Genomic DNA, 27999 nt, shown 5'->3' on the forward strand with positions numbered 1-27999 from the left:
AGTCAGGCATGACTGAGCAACTATCACTCACAAGTCTAAAAATACATATACATAGTTAAGGTGCATATACAATTATATAATTTCATTTATTGATTTCTAGGTTCTGTGTTCTGTTTCACTGACCTATTCATTTTCTTTCACCAATACCACAGTGTGTTGATTTCTGTAGCTTTGTGGTTAAGTCTTGAAATCAACTGATGTCATTCCTCCAACTTTGCTTTTCTCTTTCATTATTTCTTGGCTATTCTTGATCTTTTGCTTCTTCAAATAAACTTTATAATCCATTTGCCAATGTTCACAGAATAACTTGTTGAGATTTCAATAGGGATTGCATTGAATCTATAAATCAACTTGGGAAGAATTGACATCTTGACAGTGTTGTGTCTTCCTATCAATGAACATGGAATGTCTGTCTAATTATTTAGTTCTCTTTGATATCTTTCATCAGAGTTTTATAGTTTTCCTCACATAGATCTTACATAGAAATTGTTAAATATACACCTAAGTAATTATCTGTGGTGCTAAAGTATAGTAATATGTTTTAAATTTCAAATTCCATTTGCTCATTACTATTACATAGTAAAGTGATTGATACTAATATTACTAATCTTGTATCTTGCAACCTTGCCATATAGTTACTTATTAGTTCTAAGAGTATTGTTGGTCACTTCTTTCCAATTTTTCTACATGGATGATTGTTTCAGCTGCAAGGAAAGACACTTATTTCATCTTACTTCTTCCTTCCCAGTCTGTATACCTTTTATTTACTTTTTTTTTTTCCTTTTTTGGTCTTATTGCTGTAGCTAGAACACTTCTAGTACAAATTTGGAGAAGAGTGATGACAAGGGACATCCTTTCTTTGTACCTAGTCTTTGTGGGAAAACTTCTAGTTTCTCACTATTAAATACGATGTTAACTGTAGTTTTTTTGGTAGATATTCTTTATCAAGTTGAGGAAGATCCCCTCTATTCGTAGCTTACCAGGAGGTTTTAATCATGAGTAAGTATTGGATTTTGTCAAATTTTTTTTGTATCTCTTGGTACCATCCTTTGATTTTTCACTTTTCAGTTCAGTTGAGTTGCTCAGTCATGTCCGACTCTTTATGACCCCGTGAACCACAGCACACCAGGCCTCCCTGTTCATCATCAACTCCCAGAGTTTACCCAAACTTGTATCCATTGAGTCGGTGATCCCATCTTACCATCTCATCCTCTGTCATCCCCTTTTCCTCCTGCCTTCAATCTTTCCCAACATCAGGGTCTTTTCAAATGAGTCAGCTCTTCACATCAGGTGGCCAAAATATTGGAGTTTTAGCTTCAACATCAGTCCTTCCAATGAACACCCAGGACTGATTTCCTTTAGGATGGACTGGTTGGATCTCCTTGCAATCCGAGGGACTCTCAAGAGTCTTCTCCAGCACCACAGTTCAAAAGCATCAATTCTTCTGCGCTCAGCTTTCTTTATAGTCCAACTGTCATGTTCATACATGACTACTGGAAAAACCTTAGCCTTGACGAGACGGACCTTTGTTGGCAAAGTAATGTCTCTGCTGTTTAATATGCTGTCTGGGTTGCTCATAAGTTTCCTTCCAAGGAGTAAGTATCTTTTCACTTTTAGGCTGTTGATTTTTGAATGTTGCACCAGCCTTGTACACAAAATAGTTTTTTTTTTTTAGATTAATAATGTATGGCCGTGTTGTGTCTTCATTGCTGCATGCGAGCCTTATCTAGTTGCAGTACCTGGGCTTCTCATTTCAGTGGCTTGTCTTGTTGCAGAGCACAGGTTCTACGGCACGCAGACTTCAGTAGTTGTGGTGCACAGGCTTAGTTGCTCTGAGGCATATGGGGTCATTCTGGGTGAGGGCTCAAACCAGTATCCTCTACATTGCAAGGCGGACCCCTTAACTACTGGACCACCAGGGAAGCCACCTTTTTTTTTTTTTAAAGTGGATGATGAGGATGTTTATTTCTCAGTTAAATACGTAATGCATACTATGTCCCAGGCACTGAGCTTTGGTACTGGAGATAGTGAGAATATGACAACTTCTTGAGGGAATTTACAGCCTACTATGGGAGTTAGAACACTTAATAGACAATTTTAGTGCAAGAAATATAACAGGGACCAAACAGAATTCTCTGGGCAGATACAGAAGGATCAGAAAAGTTTGAAGCTTTAAGGGTAAAGACTTAAGCAGAGAAGGAGATGCAGGGTCATGGAGAAGAAACGTCATATACAATAGAGAAGTTGTTACTGAGGCTGGAATGGATTACTTGAGGTGGGGATGAATTAAACTAAAATGATTAGCAGGATTCACTGTTAGAAATGTGGCCTTACCCCAAGTCAGCAGTGCTGTGTTATGATCAGAGGAAAATAAGACTGGAGGCAGGGAGACAAGATAAAAGGATGTCGTAACAGTTCAGGGTAGAGATGATCACCAACTGGCTTGTCAGCAAGAGGAAGGGAGAAAAGTGAATGGATTCCAGATACCTTAGGCAAATGGATACTTAAGAGAGTGATGGAGTACATGTGCAGAATGAATAAGAAGAGTGAGTCAACAATGAATCCAAATTTCTAATTTAAACAATGGTCATGCTTAGTCTTAGGAGGAGAAGGGATGACAGAGGACGAGATGGATGGCATCACTGACTCAATGGATATGATTTGAGCAAGCTCTGGGAGATGGTGAAGGACAGGGAATCCTGGCGTGCTGCAATCCATGGACTCACAAACAGTCAGACACGACTGAGTGACTGAAGAACAACACGCTTAGTTGGCTTCCCAGGTGGCGTGATTGGTAAACAATCTGCCTGCGGTGCAGATTGACCTGGGTTGGATCCCTAGGTCGGGGAAGTTCACCTGGAGGAGAGGGCATGGCAACCCACTCCAGTATTCTTGCCTGGAGAATCCCACAGACAGAAGAGCCTGGACGGCTACAGTCCATAGGGTTGCAGCGAGTTGGACATGACTGAAGCGACTTGGCATGCATGCAGGGAACCTTGGAGAAAGAGGCTAGGGGCTGGTTGTGAGGTTAGTTTTGAATTTAGTTTTAAGTACTGAGGGCCACCTTACAAATACAGCTCTAGAAGTGTGATTTAGGAGTTACCAAATTATTGAAGAGACGTGCCTCAAGTTTTCATTGAAATCTTTAGTGAATTTCTGTGAATTTTTCATTTTTTGAATTTTGTGTACTTTGTGTATGACCAATTTCTTTGGAAGGAAAGTTATGAGCAACCCAGACAGCATATTAAAAAGCAGAGACATTATTTTGCCAACAAAAGTCCGTCTAGTCAAAGCTATGGTTTTTCCAGTAGTCACATATGGATGTGAGAGCTGGACTATAAAGAAAGCTGAGCCCTGAAGAACTGATGCTTTTGAACTGTGGTGCTGGAGAAGACTCTTGAGAGTCCCTTGGACTGCAAGGAGATTCAACCAGTCCATCCTAAAGGAGATCAGTCCTGAGTATTCATTGTAAGGACTGATGTTGAAGCTGAAACTCCAATACTTCGGTCACCTGATGCAAAGAGCTGACTCATTTGAAAAGACCCTGATTCTGGGGAAGATTGAAGGCGGGAGAAGGGGATGACAGAGGATGAGATGGTTGGATGGCATCACCGACTCAATGGACATGAGTTTGGGTAAACTCTGGCAGTTGGTGATGGACAGGGAGGCCTGGCGTGCTGCGGTCCATGGGGTCGCAAAGATTCAGACACGACTGAGCAACTGAACTGAAGTGAATTTTTTTCTTTTTTTTTTTTTTTTTTAACTCTTGAGCTGTCCTTTTTCGTTTTATTAAAAGAAAATTATTTTGTCACCAAGTGGTGGGAGTAGGGAAGGAAAAGGATCAGCTGAACTGTTAGAAGTACTTGAAGCACTTAAAACATCTGAGTGACTTGTACCTTGGTCATTTTTGTTTTAATTATAATTTTTGCTCTTGTGTAAAATGTTACATTTTTGTGTCATGGACATAATGATAGATATAATGACAGCACATCAAAATTTAGGCTTTTGTCATTAAAGTTTGTCATTCTAAAAATATGCTTTTCTGTTATAACTTCTTATAAAAAATTGATATGTGATAAGAGTACATTTTATGAGACATTTTAGGGATATTAGTGTTCCATTAGATAGTCCTTGTTTTGTTACTGAGTAGTCTTTAGCAATATTTGTAAAGGTGCAGCTGATATTAATGATGTGTAGTGTGAAAAAGTCAACAGTATTCTTAGGTACTTATTTTCATTTTTTCATATATGTCAATTTTTCTTTTTTCTTTTCAGAGTTAAAGTAAAAACAGAATCTCAAGACCCCACATCTTCATGGAGATCACTTATTCCTGTCATAAAGGTCAATGTGAGCACGGTAAGTAAATTCTGCTATAGTTAATATTTGATGGGTAATAGCAGAACCTTTTAATTTTGCAGATACAGTTTTCACTTAAGAAAAAAAAGTAATTATGTAGTTTCTGGGCTACATTTTTTGTTTAGTGAAAGAACTATTTCAACACCAAGACCATTTTAGCACAAATGTGTACACCTTAAAGGCTGTTTGTTTATTCACAGGTGCTTGAATTTCTTTAAACACTGGTCTAAATTGATTGGTGTGCATGTGTGGTCAGTCATGTCTGACTCTGTGACCCCATGAACTATAGCCTGCCAGTCCTCCTCTGTCCATTGGATTTTTCCAGTGTTTCCCCGAAATACTGGAGTGGGTTGCCATTTTCCCCTCCAGGGAATCTTCCAGATCCAGGAGTCAAATCTGCTTTTCTTGCATTGGCAGGTGGATTTTTTAGCACTGAATCATCTGGGAAGCCAAAATGGAGCAACTTAAATAGTATTATTTACTGCTAAAATGGAATCATTTAGTAGTTGCTTGAAAATACTTGTTATTAGGTCAGGTGAGGAAAAAAAAATATGTCCTAGATAGTATGGCATAATATCTCTTTATCTGTTTTTTTTTTTTTTTAGGGACGTTTGGCCTTTGGAAATCATTACCAACCTCAAACTCTGTGCATCAACTTTGATGATGCTTTCTTAACTTATACTACAAAACCACCTTCCAGTCATCTTGACCAGTTCATGCATATTGTGAAAGGAAAGCTTGAAAATGTTCGAGTCATGCTTGTTCCTAGTCCAAGATATGTTGGTCTTCAAAATGATGAGTAAGAAAGTCATAAAAATAACAGATGAGTTCTTTATATGTAATGTAGCTATCATTTAGAATCTTTAGTATCCTTTTAATTTCCTTGCTGTAAGTTTGACAATAATTAGTTATATCTCTCTATTACATCAGTTGATAGTATTCCTGCTTTATAAGATAAATGGAGTTTATCTATTGGTATACCCCTATTTTAAATATCTTTCTGTAAACTTATAACTATACTTTTTCTATCCTTTTCTTCTTAGAGTATTTGGGAAATTTATTTTGGGCAGTTAAGCCTCGATGTTTGTATGTTAGAAAATACACTTTACAGGAGGTTTTTACTTTCAGAAAGGATGGATAAATAGTAAATTTAACAAATTCATTATAGTGGAATACCATTTGAGTTAATGAAAAGTTGAAAATGAAATCAAAATTAATCTCGGAAAACTGATGAAGTTAAGACAGTTTTGGGGCTTGTTTGACACTTAAGTCCCAGTCAGTTTTCCACCTAGCTTTCCAGATTTGCTTTCCTTTAATGAAGTAGCTGCTTGCATTTAGGAGACACGTTGTAATGATGCACGCTAGAGTGGCTCTCATTTTGGTGGGATGCTTCCATTCCAGAGGACTGTGACCCTCAGTTAACAGCAGACACATAAATCCCATCTGACTCCAGTCCACATGTTCATGAGTTATATTAGGGCTCTTGTAATTTTTATTATTCTCAATCTCTGTTGTTTTTTATGAAGGAATCTCTATGGTTAAATTTGTGTAATGTAAGTACTCATATGATGAGTTTCTGCTGTGTCTGATCTTTTAGCTTTGTGTGTAGACAGTATAAAGTTTGAGGTTATGAGAAGCATGATTATCCCTTTTTAGTTCCAGCTTTTGAATAGCTTGCGATTAGATTTCCTAGGGCTTGGCTAGAGTGATACAGTCATTTTCTCTTCTTGTGTACCAGAGAGGCTGTGGATCTACCTGGTTTCACTCTTCAGATCACTGAATTTGCTAAGCATCTTGAAATGTATGCTATGCACACAGTTCTGTATTTATGGGTACAAGTTGTAATACTGAAAAAATAAATCCTGGATTTTGTGAAAATTACTAGAGAGTAGAATGAAAACGTATCCCACTGTTTTTGTAAGAAGAGTTGAAGTTGTATTTTTCTCTCTTCAAAAGTGAGCATGGAGATAGTATGATGCAATTGAATGCTAAACTTTATGATTTAGTATACATTTAGAAGAAGACTGTTGAATTTGTATGTGCTATATTATCTAATGATTAAGATGTTAATTTTGATATGGAAGGAAGATATTGTGGTATATGACAAGATCAAGGTTGTTAAATTAAAGCAAGTAAAGTGGGAAACTGACTGATGGCACAGAAACACTCATTCCAGAATGAGTTCAAGATGTGTGCTTTAAATTTATTTCGATTTATTTCAAGTTGATCAACTAAATATTCTTGGAAATAGGTAATATAAAGTTGTTGAAAATGACAAGATTTTTTTTTTAATGTTTCTGAAAGGTTATACTTTGTTTTATCGTATATAAGGTGATATTTCTCAATCAGTTTTATAGCATTATTATTATAAATTGGTTGAATTCAAAATCTAATTTTAAACTTATCATTACAAATGCAGAATATGATTATTCTATTCCAGTGAACATTGTTCTTCATTGCATTTAATTAAACTTTGTTTTAAATTGATTTCTCTTGTTCAAAACAAAATGCAAAACATTTTTTTCTTTCTTAAACCAATTTACTGATCAAAAATTTTTCAGTGCCTATTTTTTAGTCTAATATAGAAAGCAGTTATGGAACAACTTATTGTAAATGTGAAAGATGTTTTCCCTTTTCAAGATGCTATGCTTGATTGTTTTTTAGTTTTCTTTCTATTTTCTTTTTTACTTTTACCTATTACCATCATTAATTAAAATACCAAACATTTTATATTCTGGAGATGTTCTTAGTTTGCCTTCTTCCTTCCTTTGTATAGACCACCAAGATTAATGGGAGAAGGTTTCGTGGTGATGCAGTCAAATGATGTTGACATCTACTATTACATGGATGAACCAGGTATTATTTTTTAAAATATGTTTTATAGCTACAGTTCTGTTTCTTCTATGAAATGCTGATATCTAGTATTAACTAAGTATCTTTACTTAGGATATAAATAAGGATCAATAATGGTAAATGTGCACGTGAAAATGCCTACCTAAAAAATATCTGTGTCATTCGTCCAAAGTTGAATATTAATACTTCAGTATTTCATATCAAAAAAGAACAATGTAGAAATCATTCCTTCAGATTCCATTGAAAACAAATGACCATGAGTGAAAGCCATTAGAGAATGTGGTGATAGTTAAAGTAGTTCATGCTGACTTAGGGGAAAAAAAAAAATCACACTAAGTTAAATTTGAGGCTTAAAGTTTAAGGATTGAAGTCTAGCCAGTTAATAGTGCTTCACAGGTGGTCTTAGTTTTATAAAGCAGCTAAATATTGGATTTTTAGTCATATTTTCCTAATTCTCTTTTTCATACCTTTCGGGAAGTTTATGAGGTCAGAGTATTTTCAGAATTAGGACGTTATTTGCCTTTTTTTTTTTTTTTGTCATGTTATACTGATGATGCAAAAGTTAATGGTGGGCAAAACTGCTGATGCTTTAGCATGAATCAAAGGCAGTGATTCCAAACTATAGCAGTAATCTCTTGTCTTTTTCACTGCCACACGTTCACAATAACAACAAATGCCAGTATACTTTACTGTGTCTTTGATTAAGCAGTAAAAATTACTTTTATCAAATCTTGACCCTTGAGTAAACTTTTAAATATTCACTTATTAAAATAAGTACACATAATGTACTTCTGCCCCGTACCAGAGTACACTGATGTTTTGAGGAAAATCACTGTGTGAGTTCCAAGCTGAATTGTTTGCACTTTTCAAGGAATACCAGTTTTGCTTGAAAGAGCAACTAGAGACAAACTATAGTTTTGTGCTTTCATGTGAAAATTTGAATTTTGGAAAATTTGAGTCTGCCACTGTGAGCTTGATGATTTTTCTGATGAGACTACCAGTAATATTAACAACATAAATTTTTAAATATTTAATAATGAAATTTGTCTGTTCGGGAAAAGTATGCATGTTTCAGTGAACCAATATTTTCCAAATGATCAATTCATGATGTCTGTAAAAGATTTATTCAAAGTGCAAAGGCGATCAATAAATTTTAATGTATGAGAATGTGAAAAGTTCAGGGATATAATTTCAGATTCCACATTGCAAATATTCTCTAAGAAATTACCACTTGTTGAAACTTGGTGTAAGTGTCAAAGAATATCCAAAATTATCTGAAAAAGTGGTTGAAAGAGTCCTCCCTTTTCTATTTGTTTGAGGCTAGATTTTCTTCAGATCCTTGAGTAATAGATTAAATGCAGAAACAACTATGAGAATTCACTTGTTTTCTATTAAGCTGAATATTTAAGAGATTTGCCAAGATAAAAACAATGCCGATGTTTCTTATTAATTTGTTTTAGAAAGTAATAATTATTTAATATTTTAAGTAAAAATTAAAGTTTAATATTTTCATTAAAATGTATTTTTTTTGCATCATATTTTCAGTAAATCTTAGACATTTTGCGTTGTCAACATGTAATGAGTTTTATTTAAAAATAAATTTAAAAATATTGCTGAATTCAAATTTCAAATTCAGTAAAATTTGATAGATAAAATACAAAAAAAAAAATTCCCACTTTGGTTTCCTCAATAATTTTTTAGAGTGTAAAGGATTCCTTAGATCAAAAAATTTTTAGAACTGTTGATCTAGAGAAACCTTTTAATGGTTAAAGTAGTTATCTTCATATTGTATATTCTGCAATATAGGACTTGTTCCAGAAGAAACAGAAGAAAATGTTGAAGGAGAAATGAGCACTGAAGATTGCAAATTACAAGACTTGCCTCCATGTTGGGGATTGGATATAGTTTGTGGTAAAGGAACAGACTTCAACTATGGGCCATGGGCTGATAGGCAGAGGTACTTGATTAAATTACATTTCTACTAAGTTAAATATATTGGGATAATACTATAATTTTTATTAAAAACTAGCTCAGTATTTTTATAAGCTATTTTATTATGGCAGGATAAAATATCACTAAACATTTTAATCCAAATAATTTGTAGAACAATTGGTATAAGCAAGTTTGCTCTAAAGGAGGAGCTAATTCATTAGAAAAGTGGTAAATGAGCATGTTATTCGTTCGTTGGTTTTTTCTTTTGTATTTAATCAGTGAATATGCCAGGGATTGTTGGGATTATGAGATTCAGAGTTAAAAATTCAGTTTAGGAAAAAAGAAACAAAAGAGTTTTATTAAGATGAAGAACTTAGAAAAGCACTGTGTTAGTTTACTAAGGCTGCCATAACAAAGTACCACCAACTTTGTGGCTTAAACAGCAGAAATTTCTCATAGTTCTGAAGGTTAGAATTCTGAGAACAAGGTGTTGGCAGGATTGGTTCCTTCTAAGGGCCGTGAGGGAAGGATGTGTTCAAGACCTCACTCCTTGGGCCGTAGATGGTCATTCTGTATCTTCACACGATCTTCCCTCTTATATGTTTTATAGGTCTCTGTGTCCAAATTTCTTCTTCTTAGAAGAACGCCAGACATACAGGGGTAGGGCCCACCCTATTGATCTCTTTTTAACTTAATTCTCTAAAGAGTGGCTAACTATAGCTAATTCTGAGGTACTGAACATTAGGACATATGAATTTTAGGGGGACACAGTTTAGCTCATAGCAGGTTCATAACTCATATTGAAGAGGAGAGAATTGGCGAATGCTTTTTCATTGTGGTAATATGTGAGTTGAGTTTTGAAAAATAAGTAAGAATTAGCCAGGAAAGGAAGGAAGGAATGAATAATCAAAGCAAGGGAGGAGTCCTTCAAATGCATGATGAAGTCAAGAATTGTCTTAATAAGCTCTATATGTTGTTAAGAGATTTGTAGGTAGTTAAGAAATTTGTAGATTTTATACTGAAGGTAATTGGGAGTGCCTGAAAGGTAAAAAGGGTTTTTTTTATTTCCTAGTTTTTCTATTGATTTTGAAGGAATTTTCTTATCTTTAATATATTATGAACATCTATATTTACTGAAAAATTTTAAACATAGGAGGTGTCATTTACCACTATTTAAGAGGGAACATCTAAATTTTTATGTAAATATACATTGGTTAAAGCTAGTTTAGTTTTTCATAAACTAGCTTGAATGGAAAGTACAAGCTAAACAGTTGCAGAGGCAGATATTACTGGGCTATTGATCCTTAGATCAATGGCCTAATGAGAGTGCTGATACTGACTTGATATACTGAATCTTTATTGTTTTAAAAAGTGATTTCTGCCTAGCATTATTAGAATTATATACTTTGTCAAGTACTACATTCTTTTAACCTTGGTATCTCTAGTGTATAGGAATACCTGTTCCATTAAGTAGCTATTTAAATAACAGTTGAATGGTAAATGTGTAAGTATGTTATTTGAAAACTTTCAATAACTAATATAATAATTAAGTTCTAGGTTAGATTTTTAGAGTTGAAAGTAAACAGCTTAAAAGTCAGGTTAGGAAACAAATATTTTTCAAATTACTGGATTTAAATTTTCCTTTTATGATAAAATTTTTCATACAGTAAACCATGCTGCTTTTTCTGTGGAATAGTTGAAAGTGAGGAGCTTTACATTCCATTAAGTAACAGTTATATTTGAAAGGAAAAAATTAAAGCAATGCTTTAACACAGACACATAAAATATTTTTGCATTTGAATAAAGTGCAATTGTTCTTAAGCTGTATTTAATTTTAATGCACTAAGAAAAAGTATTAGGCTATATTTACATGAAAATCCAAGCTAAAATTTCTTTAGTATATAGTCAGAGAAATGATACTGAAGATAATGAAAAAAAAAAAAAAGTTGTCTTTACCAACTCCATTCAGTTAGTCCTGACACTGCTAGGAGAGAACAGCAATACATTTCTTAACCTGAACTTAACAAAATCATTCAGATTTATTAAAAAAAAAGAAGAAAAATTTATCACTTGAGTTTAGCTTCCTTTTGTGAGTAGCAGTAGTACTTATCTCCTCCCTTACATACTCAAATTGTGCATTTCCTTTCCTTTAGCCATTTCCTTTCCTCCCTCCCCATACTGAGTTTCTAAACAAATATGAACTATTATCAGAAACGTTAATTAGGTCAGTTTTTTTAAGCATTTACCTGTTAGTGTAAAAAATGTAGGAGAAAATCTCACCTGTTTTATTATTGGATAGTTTACTCACCATGGTGAGTTGTTTTTTGTTTTTTGTTTTTTTTCAATATTTACTTATTTGGCTGCATTGGGTCTTAATTGTGGGTAATGGGCTCAGTTCCTCTAGAGCACGTGGGGTCTTTGATCTCCAACCAGGGATCAAACCTGTGTCCCCTGCATTACAAGGTGGATTCTTAACCATTGGACCACCAGAGAAGTTTTTAATCTCTGATTTGGCATGACCTTATTTAGCTTGTAGATTTTTTTATGTCTATCACCTTATGTGATCTTCTCAATCTTTAAGATATTCAGCTTTTCTTTTTAAGTGTTTTCATGACAGTTGAAATCCAAACTTTATAAATTTGTACTTACTCCTTAATGATAAACTATAATAATGCTAATATTCCTGACATTGTCTGGCCTTTTATTGCTTTTGCTTAACTGCTTTCAGAGCTTTCCAGGTGGTGCTAGTGGTAAAGAATCAGCCTGCCAATGCAGGAGACCTTAGAGACACGGGTTTGGTCTCTGGGTTGGGAAGATCCCCTGGAGGAGGACATAGTAACCCGCTCCAGTATTCTTGCCTGGAGAATTCCATGAGCCTTGCGGGTTACAGTCCATGGGGTCACAGAGAGTCAGACACGACTGAAGCAACTTAGCACTTAAGTGCTTTCATTTATATTTTCACAACTCAGTGAGAGACACAAGGACAAGTGTGGTGAGCTGATTATACCTGTGAAAGAATGGAGATGCAGAGAGGTTCAGTGATTTGGGCAAGATAATGAAGCTGTACCATCTGGAGCCAAGATTCAAACCAACCCTTCAAGTCTGCTGCTCTTTTCATTATATCCTGCTGCCCATTTTATAGTCCCTGATCATCCAATGATCAGATGGATTCTTTGTCTTTAATATCTTAATATCTTAGTTATATATATTTGTGTGTCTTCACCAAAACATGTATAAATTTAATTTTCTTTTCATGTCATTAATGAGCAATGGCACCCCACTGCAGTCCTCTTGCCTGGTAAATCCCATGGATGGAGGAGCCTGGTAGGCTACAGTCCATGGGGTCGCTAAGAGTCGGACACGACTGAGCGACTTCACTTTCACTTTTCCCTTTCATGCACTGGAGAAGGAAATGGCAACCCACTCCAGTGTTCTTGCCTGGAGAATCCCAGGGACCGCGGAGCCTGGTGGGCTGCCGTCTATGGGGTCGCACAGAGTCGGACACGACTGAAGCGACTTAGCAGCAGTAGCAGCAATGATAGCAAGTTAAAGTCTAAAATCAATCAGTTTGCAAATTTTGTTCTGTTCATCTAATTTTTCTCTGTTCTTTCCAAGCAGCATTTCCAGTTACTCATGACTCCTTCCTCATCTTTTCCTTTTTAAAGTCGCAAACTGATACTTTTTCTGAATGTATGAGTAACATGCTAATTTTTTAATTACATAGAAGAGTCTGAATTGAAAATTTCTTGGTTTCTTTCAGCTTTTGTCAGATGATAAGGGGAGGCAAATACGTTAGAGCTCTAGCTTCCAAACACTTGCATCTTTATAGAAACCTGTTTCTCTTTAGACTGTTATTGTTATAATATTGATTAAAATGATTATAAAAATAATAGAATAACATTTCTTTCCGTGTGCCATGTACTACCAAATGTTTGATGTGTGTTGTCATTTAATTCTTGGATCTATTCTCTGAGACTGGTTATAATAAACCTCATTTACAAGTGAGGAAGCAGGCAAGTGTCCTCAGAAAGATTAAGTAATTATCCAGAAAGGAAAAATGATTCTAATTAAACCATTCCCCATCAACTCTTTCTTTGCCGTTTGGACATTTGATATACTTGTAGAAAGTCTTTACTTTCTCACAGTACTGGTTGACTAGTGTAAACTTGGTCTTACCCACATCTTATTTTATAGCAGTATATTAAATGCTCAAAGCTCATTGATCTCTGAAAATATAAAACATTGGAGAAAATAGTCTTTCATTTTACTGAAAGGAAACTATAGTAGGTGTTATTTTGTGACTTACTTTTTTTGAAATTTATGTCCAATTGTTAAATGAGATAGTAATGATAATACCAGTATAAAGTTATAATACTGATTTTAGTCTTTTTTGTGAGAAGCAATTTTATTTGAATAACTTGTCATTATTCTTTCTTCCTCCTTATTTAGAGATTGTCTGTGGAAGTTCTTCTTCCCTCCTGATTATCAAGTTCTGAAAGTTTCTGAAATTGCACAGCCTGGGAGACCAAGGCAAATCCTTGCTTTTGAACTACGAATGAATATTATTGCAGATGCTACAATTGACTTGTTGTTTACCAAAAATAGGGTAATTATTGAAATAATATTGTAGAAATTGACGATTATCTTTCAGAGTGTTTTTCTGGTAATTAGGTTCATGCATGTGTGCTAAGTTGCTTCCAGTTGTGGTCGACTCTTTGGGACCCTATGGACTTTAGCCCACCAGCCTCCTCTGTCCATAAAATTCTCCAGTCAAGAATACTGGAGTGGGTTGCCCTCCTCCGGGGTATCTTCCCTACCCAGGGATTGAACCTGCATCTCTAATGTCTTCTGCATTGGTAGGCGAGTCCTTACCACTAGTAACACATGGGAAACCCGACTAGTCCTATACTTAGATTCATTTCTATGAGCTTCGCCTGACCCCTATCCCCAGTATGTATGTTACATCATTAAGTGCCAAATAGTGGAAAGAATTAATAATAATAGACTTTCATGCTGTAGTCTCATTCTTCTTCTCCTTTGAATCTAGCCAAATTGTTTTAGTGTATTTTTGGTATAAATTTGAACTTTTGCTCCTAGGAACTTTTAATACCTATTTAATATTGTTGTTGTGGCTCAGTGTCTGACTCTTTGCAATCCCATGGACTTTAGCCTGCTAGGCTCTTCTGTCCATGGGATATTCCAGGTAAGAATACTGGAGTGGGTTGCCGCTTTTTTCTTCAGAGGATCTTCCTGACCCAAGGATTGAACTTTGGCAGGCAGAGTCTTTACCACTGAGCCACCTGGGAAGCCCTGTTTAATTTTGTGTATGTGTGCTATGCTCAGTTGTGTTTGACTATTTGTGACCCTTTGTACAATAGCCTCCTGAGCTCCTCTGTCCATGGGATTTTTCAGGCAAGAATACTGGAGTGGGTTTCCATTTCCTCCTCCAGGTGATTTTCCTGACCCGACAATCGAACCCATGTCTCCTGTATTGCAGGCAGATTTCTTTTCCACTGAGCCATTGGATTGATAATTGAATTTTGTCTGTGTTAATAACTGAAAAGTAAAGATAGAAGAATAATTATAATAAGTGTCTCATATGAATTTTTTTCTTTTGGTAGGAAACAAATGCTGTACATGTAAATGTAGGAGCTGGTTCATATTTAGAAATTAATATTCCAATGACAGTTGATGAAAATGGTGAGTTACAATGAGTATTTTTCTTTTTAAGTGATTATGGACATAATTAATATATAAATAATTATTATTCCAGTTCGACTGAAAAATTGAGTTTTCTCTTTCAGTTTTCTGTTATATTTTAATTTGCCCTTAGTAAATGCTATATAATTATTCATGCACCTAGAGAGAAGAGAAAAACTGTTCTATTCAAGCTAGGTCTTATTTGTGCTGTCATTGTACTTTATACTTTTCTTTTGTAAGATTGTGCATAATTTGCTTAACATATGTTTTTCCCGTTAGTCTGTTTCTCTGTAAAAGCAGGTGCTGTGTATTTTTTTTTACCAGTGTATACCTGGTGCCAAACCCAATACCTGGCACATGAAACATGGTCCATGGGCAGAAATTGATTCAGTAGCTAATAAGCTTTGTTTTAGGTTATATCTTTAGTAGATTTTTGTCAGAGAGTAAGCTTGTTCTTTGAATAGCATAACTTTAAGAAAGCAGAATATTTCATGTTTAAAATATTAAATCATGCCCTGATAGTTGTAGTTTCATCTGAGGTAAGATAATCTAAGTTAATTATGCATTTGAAATTTGGACTCTGATACAGATTAATCAGTAACATTAAACATTAAATATTTTTTGTTAAATTTATCAAAATGTCAAATAGTCTTCCTAATTTTTCTTTGTTTTTCCTATTCTCTTATTACATTTGTAATTGAGAACAATTGAAATTCTGCTTTCTTCACTCTTGAGAGTATGGAGAGTAGCAACTTACCCTTATTTTTAAATCACTGTCTAGCAGTGTTTCTATCACTAAGTATGATTAGAGTAATTTTTATATAATTGGCTCTTTTTTCTTGTTTCTGTCACTCATTTTGTTTCTACAATAAGAACAAAGCAGGCAAAGGGGTTGACTAGATTATTGTGTTAAAAAAGATGGCAGTTGAGTCCACCTGCTTAGATAATTCATCGAAAAAGTGACTGAAAATGAGATAGTATCTTTTCCCTTTAACTTTAGAGCTATTACAGTGAAGAACTAAACTTTATCTTAGTTACTTTTAAAAGAATAATCATACTAAGTCTTAAAGCAGATACTGAGATTCTCTAGGATTCAGAGTAGTCAGTTGGAAAGAAGCATCTTTTAGGATAGCCTTAATTACTGACATACAGGCAATTCTGTAGGGGAAAAGACAATTGGGTGTTGCATAAAATTGAGAATAGTTCAGTTAAGGGAATGCTTTTGCCTTTTTTAAACTGATGATGCAAATAGGAAATAACATTTGTACATATTTTTTAGGGGTACAGTTATTGGTGCACAGGGATAAAGGGGCCATTTGAGGACTGAGGCATCAACACCTTGACCTATCATGAATTCATGGGAAGTGCCACAGCACAGTGACTGTGGAATTACATGAGCTAAAGGTCTAAGGAAAACCCAGTCAGGTTCTTGGTAAAGTTGTTGTTGTTTAGTTGCTGAGTCATGTCTGACTCTTTTGCGACCCCATGGACTGTAGCCCGCCAAGCTCCTCTGTCCATGGAATTTCCCAGGCAAGAATACTGGTGTGAGTTGCCATTTCCTTCTCCAGAGGATCTTCCTGACCCAGGGATCGAACCCACATCTTCTGCATTGACAGGAGGATTCTTTACCACTGAGTCACCAGTAAGCCTGGTAAAGATTAGATGGCTTTTAAGATGAGTATCTTCAGAGGGAAAAAATAGACTGAAGTCTTACATAATAACAAAATATAACTCAAAAACATTTAATACTTGCCCGAGAGATTCAGCTGTTTGGGGAAAAAAATGCCCAGAGCAGGATGCATGTTGAATTAACCATATAATAATGATCATAGTGTTAGTGTTCATAGGAAGACAGTCCATCAAGAAAAGAAGTGAAATACTCTGAACTTTTCTGCTTTTATTCAGAACAGGGCTGTGTTTGGTAACTGTCATTATGTAAGGAATAGCTGTTGTTCAGAAACTGTCACTATATAATAAGTAGTTGAAAATGATGAATATATGTACCCTTGAGTTAATGGGGAAAAAAAAAGACATGGGAGCAGTCTTAAATACTTGCTTATTAATCATTTAGAAAACAGACTTGTAGTTTTGCATTAGAAAGCAAAATCACAATAGATATTATATGAAAATGGAACCTTTTTCCATCAGAGCTGTCCAAAATGAGAAAGATTACGGATTAGATAGCATAGTCCACATTATTGGAGGTGTATTTAAATAGTAACTAATCACCAATTTTCAGGAATTCCTCCTTTGAATGGTGGGGGAATTTGTTTCCAGTCTGAAAATTTTAATTATCTATTTTTTTAGGTTCTTATTTTTTATATTTTCACCTATTTTAGGTTATACCCCTGCAATTAAAGGACAACTCTTACATGTTGATGCCACTACCAGCATGCAATACCGGACTCTTTTAGAAGCAGAAATGTTAGCAGTAAGTCTAACGTATATGATATGCGAATACCCATAAAATACAAATTTTTTTTTTAAATATAAAATTTTAATGGTCAAGTCATCAAATGATCTGTCTTCTTATTCAGGAACCACCAGGTGCTCTTGCCCATATTTTTGGGAAGAAGAGTAGATTCGCAATGCTTCGGATTTCCTTTGGCCTCTCCCTATTGCTCTTCTTTTAGGGGAATTGAATATAAGGCAGCAATACATGGGTTTTTGGCCTTTAAAAATTTGAGAAGTTGTTAGAAAATTCTTTTTAAACTTCATTGTATGACTGGACTCTCTCCTGTGCTGTAAATAATTAGATACATTTTTATTGTATGTTTCCTGGCCCCATCAGATTCTTTCTCAAGCTTAATAAATAATTTGCTGTCCTTTTTACCTGATGAATAAAGTACAAGGAAGAAAATCTTATTGATACCCTAAATTGTGCCACATTAGAAACAGAATTAATGTGGAAACACTCATGATTAAAAATTGCAGGCCAGGAACTCATTAATCAAGCTGATTGTTATTTTTTCTCGAGGATAACAATAATAACCAAATTTACTGTGTGGAATAGCTGATATTCAGAGAGGTTGTTTTATATTGGATGGTATCATTAGGTCCTTAATTGCTTATCTAAAGAAGCACATTTACACGATATATGTAAATTAAGGGGAAAATTTTACAGTTATCCAAGAATATATTGAATACTATAAATATGTGTTAAACTGACATATTTAGCATTTTAATGAATTCCTGAGCTATTGCTGATAAATGGTACTGTGCAATAATGCTATTCCTGGTCAGGCAGCTCTTGCCTTTGGCGAATTGCCAAGCCTTGGCAGGTGAAATAATATCCCAAAGCACCATGTCAGATTTATAACTACTGTGCTGTCAAATGAGAAGCCAGGAGGCACTGGTGGCCAAACTTCTGTGTGACAGGATGTATTACACTCTACCCTCCTTGACCCTGAGCTGCTCACTTAGCAGATTAATTTTAAAGAAGAATTAATGAGGTTACTCTCTTTGTTTAGCTACAGTATCAAAACTGTAGCCTGATTTGTTCGTAAACTTTTTTGGCCACATCATGGCTTAGTATTTCATGAGCTGGATGTAACCATGGGTTACAGCCTTTAGCCACAGCAATTTGAAAATCTGTAAAGGACTCTGTGTTCAACTCAGTAGGAAAATAAGTTTTAATTATCAGTTTGTGTGAGTTCATTTCTAATGCTGTTCACACAATGTCACGTTTTAACATCTAACATTTTGTTTAACGTTTGTTTTGCAGTTTCATATCAATGCCAGCTACCCCCGAATATGGAACATGCCACAGACATGGCAGTGTGAATTAGAGGTATATAAAGCCACCTACCACTTCATCTTTGCACAGAAGAATTTCTTCACAGGTAATTTTCTAATAAGTAAAAATACAGTGAGATTTATCGAGTGAATTTTTTATATTAAGTTTTGCTTTTAGATTCAACATAGGGAATCACACAATTCATACTTTTTTACTTTTATACTTCTTTTGGGGCCAAGATTATTGGAGGAAAAATTTAAATATATATGTTCTGTGCTGTCTTTTAACCCATAGAAGGAAACTGTGAACCCAAAATTGACCTTGGAAGGAAGTGCAAGAATTCATTTTTGTGTCACTCTAATGGGGGGGTTGGGAAAGATGAATTGGTTTTTCCCTCTTTATGATTTTGGCATTGTAGTGGATTTATTATTTTGTTTTAATTATTGTAATCCACAGACAATATATTCACATAGTCAAATATGTTTTTGTATTCAGAGCCCCTACTTAACTCCTTTCTGTTGACATGTATAGTTGAATTGATACTATCATTAGTTGGAAAAATTCTTTTATTTCTTGCAGCATGTTATGATAGCTACTTACTACATTTTATGAGTATGGGAACGTGTAGTCTTAGTCTCTGAATAACATAAATGTTCAATCACTACAGTAATTTAAATTATTACATAAAGATAAGCATCTTTTTAGCCTTTCTGTAAGAAGTTTAACCAGACAGAATCAGTCTGCCTTTCCAGGATCAGTGTCTACCCCAGTTTCTGATACTTGTTTGACTGATTGCTACATTTATCCATTTGTTTGTCCACCCCCCAGTTGTTTATTTGTGGGTATAGCAGTGATTAAGATATGCATAGGTAGTCCTGTCGTGACATTATTTACTAGCAATATCATGTGGGCCAAATTGTTTAATTGTTTAAGCTTCAGTTCCTTATCTATGAAATAGAGACGAGTTACATGATTCTTCTCCAGGATTGAGGTTTCAAGGTCTCAGTAGTAGAAACTTTGACAGAGTCCTGGCAAGTAAAACTTTTGTCAGTGAAGCTGGACATTGAATACTTACTAATTGAGGTTTATGAAAAAAATAATATCTAAAACTTAGTGTGCATTAGTGTCTGTCTCTGTTTTAAGCAGTTTCACATATTAAATCATTAAACTCCTATAATAACTCTCTGAGGTCAATTTTATTATCATTATTTTACAGAAGAGGGTAGTCAGTTACAGAGTGGTTAAGCAATTTGTCCAGGTTTAGATTGACTAGGTCAAGTTAGGATTCCAACCCAATAGTCTGGCCCAAGAATCTGTTTTTATATAAATAACTTCTTTTCCTTCTCACTTAATATTTTGTCATTTCTAACTTTGCTAATCTTTTAAAATAGATTCCAGTTTCTTTATTTTTAGATTTTTTACATTATAAATTATTTAATTTATTTAAACTTAAAGAAAAAAACCAACATTTTCAAGCATTACCTCCAGATTTCACAATCTCAGACTTCAGTAATGCTAAGAATAGTTAGATAGAAGTATAAATTTCTCAAGATTTAAAGTTTATTTTGTAGTAGTGCTTACATTTAGACTGAATATTTTATTAGTTAAACAAGTACTCATTTCTTAAATTATAATTGTGTTTTTCTTTCTCTAACTCTAATCTTTATGCTCCTACCTGTTGAAATTCACTTTTTGAGTCATTTTTTTCTAAAATTGATTTGGAGAAATTTTAAAAATGTAGAAAGGTACAAAGCTTAAGTTCTCATTTCCCAGATTTAACAACTGTAATATTTAGATACATTACTTCTGAAATCTTTCTGCGGCTGTGTGCATGCTCAGTAGTGTCTTACTCTTTGCGACCTCATAGACTAGTAACCCACTAGGCAACTCTGTTGATGGGATTTTCCAGGCAAGAACACTGGAGTGGGTTGCCATTTCCTCCTCCAGGGGATCTTCCCAACCCAGGGATTGAACCTGCATCACCTGCATTGGCAGGAGGATTCTTTACCACTGCACCACCTAGGAAACCCCCAGAAATCTTTCTAGAGTCCTTTAAAAACTTTTTTATTCTTTAAAAAAGATACTATCAGAGTAATATTAGTCTAATCTTGGAGAAAACATACTTGGTCATAGTGTTTGAATTGCTTTTCTCTTTTCTCAGTTTGCATTTCTTTATTGACAGATTTTTGCAGAAAATAAATTATCTATTTGTATGCCTCAAGAACCATTCTCACATTAGTTATTAGTGAGATAAAATTGTTCATAAGCGATTTCAATGTAAGACAAAGATCACTTCATGATAAAAACAGTATAGAGCTGCCTCAGGAATGAAAGATACAAAACAAAGGCAGAAGTAAAGTCTTTACTGGCAATAGTGAAATTGACTTACATTTACTCTAAGAGAAGAACACGACATCATAACAGTATTACAATCCCAGTACCACTCGATGGATATTTTATAGGGTGTAGCTTTCCCAGTAGATCAGCTGGTAAAGTACCCACCTGCAATGCCGGAGACCCCAGTTTGATTCCTGGGTGGGGAAGATCTCGCTGGAGAGGGGATAGGCTACCCACTCCAGTATTCTTGGGCTTCTCTGGTGACTCAGCTGGTAAAAAATCCACCTGCAGTGTGGGAGACCTGGGTTCAATCCCTGGGTTTGGAAGATCCCCGGAGAAGAGAACAGCTATCTCCTCCAGTATTCTGGCCTGGAGAATTTCATGGACTATATACAGTCCAAGAGGTAGCAAAGAGTCAGACACGACCGAGCAACTTTCACTGACCCAACAACTTAATTATAAAGTGAGTTGTAAATGAGTTTTTTTCCCAGACTAACATTTAGATTACCAACTTTACAACTTTTTTTTTTCAATCCCCAATATTTGTTGTGTTTTACAGTTTGGTCCATTACCATTGAAAAAATTCCATGTATATTTGAAATGAATGTAGTTAACAAATTGCCTATTAGTTCATGTTTAGCTGAATTTTTCAAATAGTCTCTATATTTACTGATTTTTAGTATGCTTGACTTATCAATAATTAAGCATCAAGCATCAAAAAGCTTCCTTTTTCTGGTAAATTTATTTGGTAAAACCAGCTGGTAATAAGAGCATTTTTTGGTTTAAAGAGAAACACATATCGGAAATAGTTTTTGAGGTTCCTGGTAAAAATATTTTGTTACCATAATTTTTAATATTTATCAGTAAAGATGTTGTGTAAGCTGGTCAGGAAACTATACTGCAGAATGTATTGAAATTGTAGATAAGATACTTAAAAAATTGTAAGACATTAAAATAGAAATTGACTAATAACTATAAAATTACATTGGTTTACTTAGATTAGAAGTTATTTGAATTTGTGTTTATTTCACTAGCAGTTATATTTCAGCCTTTTAAGTAGTAGTATCAAGTAAATAAATGCAACCACTATAAGCTGAGAGTCTCTTATGAATAATGATTCAAAACAAATATAAACCATGATCTCAACCTGCAGAAAACTATGAGGGTATCAGGAGAGGGAGCTCTGGAGCTTGAACCCACCTTCGGGCAAGGGAGTCTTGGCTGCAGGCCCCCTCCTGGGCATGGAAGGCAGTGTGTGGTTCCTGTTGGTCAAGGAGAAGGCGGGCTGGGGGCTCAAAGCAGGGGCAAAGGGGACTTAGCTGTGGCATCTGTCACCCTCATCCCCCTGGCCTCCCTCAGTTCCCCACACTTATGTGCTTCCTTCCTCTCACTCTGACTCTGTCCCTTCCCTATAGCCCAGCCTGGATCCATCCCCATGACCTATTTGCACCCTCCCACTGCTCCCCTGACTGCAGCCCTCCCCCTGCAGCCACCCCCTCTTCTACATGTGTGACCCGCTTCACTGTATCTGGGGTCTCACCTCCAGCCAGTCTCCAGCTTTCTGCTGTAGTCTAACCTCAAGCCCTTCTGCTGTGGTCTAACCTCTGAACTTTCCACTGTGGTCATGCCCTTGACCTGCAGTCTAACATCCAGCCTTCTCCTGTACTTGGACCTCTCACCCTCCCACAACAGCTTCACTGCCCTTATGGTTTAACATCCAACCATTCCAGTGCTCCAAGGTCCACCCTAGGACTCTCTCTTGCTATTTAACCTCCAACTAATGTGGTCTAGATTTCCCCTATGGCTCAGCAGTTAAAGAATCCATCTGCAGTGCACAGGAGGCAGGAGACACAGGTTTGATCCCTGGGTCCGGAAGATCCCCTGGAGAAGGAAATGGCAACCCACTCCAGTATTCTTGCCTGAAAAATCCCATGGAAAGAGGAGCCTTGCAAGCTACAGTCCAAAGGGTTGCAAAGAGTCAAACACGACTAAACAATTAAGCACATCGCTTATGTGCATTTCTTTATTTATCAATCTCAAGTGTATTGCACAAGCATGAATTGTGACACTAACAAGTACATGTAAGACGTGAATACAGAGGAAATCACCATGATCTGAAGGCAATTAGAGAAAGTAAGGAAGGGGATTAAGATCTGAAATGATCTTTGTAAATGAACTCAGTAACATTAATGAAAATTTGCATAGTGTTTTCATAAAACATTCCAAAGCATATTCATTTTTATCACCTTCACAACTCTGAAGAGAGACAGCTGTTACTGTTATGAATGAGGTGAGGAGGTTGAAAAAACATTCAACAACTTGGGCAGACTCATGAAGCCAATAAGTGGGAGAGACATTTAAGAACAATTGTTTGACTGTAGACCCTTGTTCTCTCTGTATGGTCATGCTATTGTTAAAGATGGTTAGCATTTTCCTTAACAAAGAGGTTACCAAAGACTGTGTTTATTTTAGAAGGGATGAATAATTTGAGTAAAAGTACAGAACCAAGTATGTTTATGAGGGGAAAAACATGAGGAAAAACAACTTGATGAGTGATAAATTTTGTATTGTGTAGTTGGTTAATCCCAGAGATAACATTGGGGCACCTCCTGAGTGCTGACCATTGTGTTAAAGCTATTAGTGATGCAGTCAGGATAGTTAGGTACGATAGTATGTAGAAATAAAGTTTTGGAAGTAAGCATAGATACTGTAAGATATGATGAACTACTGGGATTGCTTGTTAAAAGAAATAAAAATGTATTTAAAATAAAGTAAAATTAAGTGGAATTTTCCTTTCTCTAGTCTCAGAATAGGTTAATTGGCCATATGCCTTTTATTGCTAATATAGTAAAACTCTGCATCTTATTAATATTAATTTTTATTGAAACGATATTAAATTATTTTTATCATTTTCCTAAGAGAGGATTTAATATATGTGTACAAGTTTCTGTACGTTGCAGTTATTTTTAAAATGAGTTCATATGATATTTGACTTCTGATTTCTTTACTGAATCTAATATTTCTCCTTTAAAGATACCCTTTAAAATTCAAGGAAAATGACTTTAAATATTTAATTATTTTTGTCTATTATTTTTCTTAGAATATCTTTAATAAGTGCTACCATTCATGTGCTATCTTGTGACAGTTTCTGTGCTAAAAGTTCACTTATTATCCCCTAAATTCTCACAATAAGTCTTTGCAGTTGTCCCCATTTTGTAAAAGAGAAGACCAGTAGAAGTTCAGTCATTTGTTCAAGATTATATAACTAGTAAAATGATAAGCCAGAATATAAACCCAAGACTATCTGGTTGTCCAGAGTTTGTGTTATAACAATGATACTTGCTTCTCTCTATCAAATACACAAAGTTCTGATTTTGTAGCACTGTATTATGTACTGAGTGTACAAAGATGAGCTTGACATCTTTAGGAGGATGTTTTTTATTGAAGAATATGATTCCTTTGAGTATACAGTGCATGCAAATGATGTGAATGCCAGAAGGAAAAGCACTGTGATAGAATAGGGCTAACATCTTTATATAGTATAAAGAGCTTTTGCCTGTTGGGGTTAAAAAAAAAATTAAGTATGAAAGGATATGCAGACAAAGTATATGAACACAATTTTGAAAAGCAACAATTAAACCATCTGAAGCAGCAGTACAGTGAATCAGCAGTCAATAAAGCTGATTGACTGTAATTCTAAGGCCAAGGCTTTGTTTTGCTCACCTTGTATTCCCAGGGTCTAGAACAGAGTGTGCACACAGTAGACATTCTGTAGATACTTGTTTTGTGAATAAAGTGACATGAAAAAGTGTTCAACCCTTGTTGTAATTAAAAAATTCAATCAAACTGAGATATCATTTTCCAGTTATCAGTTATCAAGCCACAGCATCCCAGCTGCCATCAAAAAAATAAAAATAGAAAGAGAGGTAGAAAGAAATATAATGCAGGAACAGGTACAGTGAAATAGATAGTTGACCATACATTTTTAATAACATAAATTGATCTACTACTTTTGGAAAGCAGTTTGTGATTTATTGTTGCTTAGTCACTCAGTCGTGTTCAACTCTTTGCAACCCTATGGTCTGTAGCTTTCCAGGCGCCTCTGTCCACAGGATTTCCCAGGAAAGAATACTGGAGTGGTTGACATTTCCTTCTCTAGGGGATCTTCCTGACCTGGGAAACTGTGTCTCCTGCATCTCCTGCATTAGCAGGTAGATTCTATACCACTGAGCCAGCTGGGAAGTCCTTGTGATTTATAATAGCCTTAAAAAATTCATAAACTTTGACCTAGCAAATCTACTTTTGAAATCTATCCTGACAAAATAATTCTGAATATGTAAAATGTCTTGTATGGAAATATATGCAATAACATTATCTACAACAAAAATTTGAAGAAAGTCTAAATATCCAAGTACAGTAAATGGCTAAATAAATCTTTGCAGATCATTTTAATAAACTATCATTAAAATCTTTGTTACTGTCTATTAAATAACATGGCAAAATTTTGAGTTCAGTGAAAAAAAGTAATACATAAAACATGTGCATCTAGGATAGTATAAAAATTTACATAGAGAAAAAACTAGAATGAGATACGTCCACAATATTAGATATTTGAGTAGCAGAATATCAGGTGATTTTTTGCTCTTTTACCTTCTTAAGTTTCTTTAAAGATATAATAGGTATATGAAATGCATTAAAATTTTCTTATCTGTAACTGTGATTAGTAAGTAGGCATTTTTACTGTCAAACTGTTTATTATTGTTGTACTTCAGTTGCTAAGTCATTTCCAACTCTTTGCAAACCCATGAACTGCAGCACATCAGGCTTTTCTGTCCTTCACTATCTCCCTGACTTTACTCAAACTCATGTCTGTTGAGTCAATGATGCCATCCAACCATCTCATCCTTTGTCGCCCCCTTTTCCTCTTGCCCTTAGTCTTTCCCAGTATCAGGGTCTTTTCCAATGAGTCAGCTCTTCGCATCAAGTGGTCAAAGTACTGGAGCTTCAGTTTCAGCATTAGACCTTCCAGTAAATATTCAGGATTAATTTTCTTTAGGATTGACTGGTTTGATCTCCTTGCTGTCCAAGGGACTCTCAAGAGTCTTCTCCAACACCACAGTTCGAAAGTGTCAGTTCTTCGGCACTCAGCCTTCTTTATGGTTCAACTCTCACATCTATACATGACTACTGGAAAAATCATAGTTTTGACTGTGCTGACCTTTGTCAGCAAAGTAATGTCTCTGCTTTATAATACACTGTCTACGTTTGTCATAGCTATTCTTCAAAGGAGCAAGCATTTTTTAATTTGATGGCTGCAGTCACCATCTGCATTGATTTTAGAGCCCAAGCAAATGAAATCTGACACCGTTTCCACATTTTCCCCATCTATTTACCATGATCTTAGTTTTTTGAATGTCAGGTTCTTTGAATATTGAGTTTTGAGCCAGCTTTCTCACTCTCGTCTCTCACCTTCATCAAGAGGCTCTTTAGTTCCTCTTCACTTTCTGTCATTAAAGTGGTATCATCTGCATATCTGAGGTTGTTGATAATTCTTCTGCAATCTTTATTTAGCTCCATCTTAATCACCTTTCAATATTTTTGTATAAAAATTCTTTTTGTTACAATTGCAGACATCATTTTTGATGGTAGAATATTTTTTATTTTGTTTTCTGAATTTCAATTAATTGTACATTTTGTCTCCTACCCCAATAATTTTAGATTTAATTCAAGACTGGTCAAGTGATAGTGCGCCAGACATTTTTTCATTTGTTCCATATACATGGAATTTTAAAATCATGTTTCATCAATTTGAAATGATTTGGGCAGCTAATCAGCACAACTGGATTGACTGTTCCACTAAACAACAGGAAAATGGTAGGTACTTTTAAAAAATTAGGTTAAATATTCTGTTCATTAAGACAAATATCAACAAAGAAAATTGGTGTTGATTTTGTAGTTTTAGTAGATACTAGAATTCATCTTTTTTTGCGTTGTCTTGTGAGGCTCTCAAGAGAACTATTTCAGAATTCATATTGAACTAAGCAGTTAAGTTTAATTTTGTTTAGGTATGTTTTTAAGGCAGTTTTTATTGAAATTTTTTTTTGGAAATTAAATTTCTTTTTCTCTTTTTTTGCAGTGTACCTGGCAGCCTGTGGGGAAACACTAAACATTGATTTTTCTTTGCCTTTTACGGACTTTGTTCCAGCTACATGTAATACCAAGTTCTCTTTGAAAGTACGTATAATTGGATGTATTGTTTGTTCCACAAAGTTTATTAGTAAGTTTGATTTACCGGCACTTATCTTTATTCTCTCCTGCCCATTCTGTTGCCAGCCTACAGTATTTTGGCTTTCCTCCACTGTTCACTAACTTTAGTGTCACAGAATTGCTCCTTTTGTTTTCAGTCGTTAATTGCAATATTCTGCCATTCCTGTAAATTCCCTAAGTTCCCCTAAGAAGTTGAACAGTAATTTGAAAACATATGTGTACTCCAATATTCATGACAGCATTATTTACAGTAGCCAGGATATGGAAACAGCCTTAGTGCCCATTGACAGATGAATGAATGTGGATGAAGATATGTGGTATATATACTCATTGGAGTGTTACTCAGCCTTAAAAAAGAATGAGATCTTGTCATTTGTGACATAGATGACCCAGAAGGGGTATTATGCTTAGTGAAATAAGTCAGACAGAGAAAGACAAATACTGTATGTTTTCACTTATATTTGGAATCTAAAGAACAAAACAAATGAATGAATAAAACAGAAATAGACTCTCAGATAAAAAAACAAACTAGTGGTTACTAGAAGGGGGAGGAGTGAAATAGGTGAAGGAGATTAAAAGGTACAAATTACCAGTTATACAATAAATAGGTCACAGAGAATAATGTGTAGAGTACAGGGAATATAATCAATATCTTGTCATAACTTTGTATAATGTGTAATCCATAAAAACATTGAATCACTGTTATACAACTAAAACAAGTATACCGAATAATATTGTAAGTAACTGTACTTCAGTTAAAAAGAAGTTGGCTGATGAAAAAAAATTCCTTGAGTTATTCCTTTGTTAGAGCTCATTTC

The 27999-nt window shown here is 35.1% G+C and overlaps 1 protein-coding gene across 1 annotated transcript in view; it reads left to right on the plus strand.

Annotated features, from left to right (window-relative positions):
* Positions 1–27999, plus strand: part of BLTP1 (bridge-like lipid transfer protein family member 1) — a 382818-nt gene that overhangs the window by 219838 nt on the left and 134981 nt on the right. The window contains exons 14-23 of the mRNA XM_081544847.1: positions 4275–4356; positions 4962–5155; positions 7133–7212; positions 9016–9166; positions 13591–13747; positions 14763–14841; positions 17181–17272; positions 18566–18683; positions 26633–26788; positions 27051–27148. Coding sequence (XP_081400973.1) covers positions 4275–4356; positions 4962–5155; positions 7133–7212; positions 9016–9166; positions 13591–13747; positions 14763–14841; positions 17181–17272; positions 18566–18683; positions 26633–26788; positions 27051–27148 — 1207 coding nt within the window. The remainder of the gene's footprint in view (positions 1–4274; positions 4357–4961; positions 5156–7132; positions 7213–9015; positions 9167–13590; positions 13748–14762; positions 14842–17180; positions 17273–18565; positions 18684–26632; positions 26789–27050; positions 27149–27999) is intronic.

This window comes from Giraffa tippelskirchi, chromosome 11, assembly GCF_054371585.1.
Source record: "Giraffa tippelskirchi isolate mGirTip1 chromosome 11, T2T-mGirTip1v1.2.pri, whole genome shotgun sequence".
Classification (NCBI taxonomy): Eukaryota; Metazoa; Chordata; class Mammalia; order Artiodactyla; family Giraffidae; genus Giraffa; species Giraffa tippelskirchi.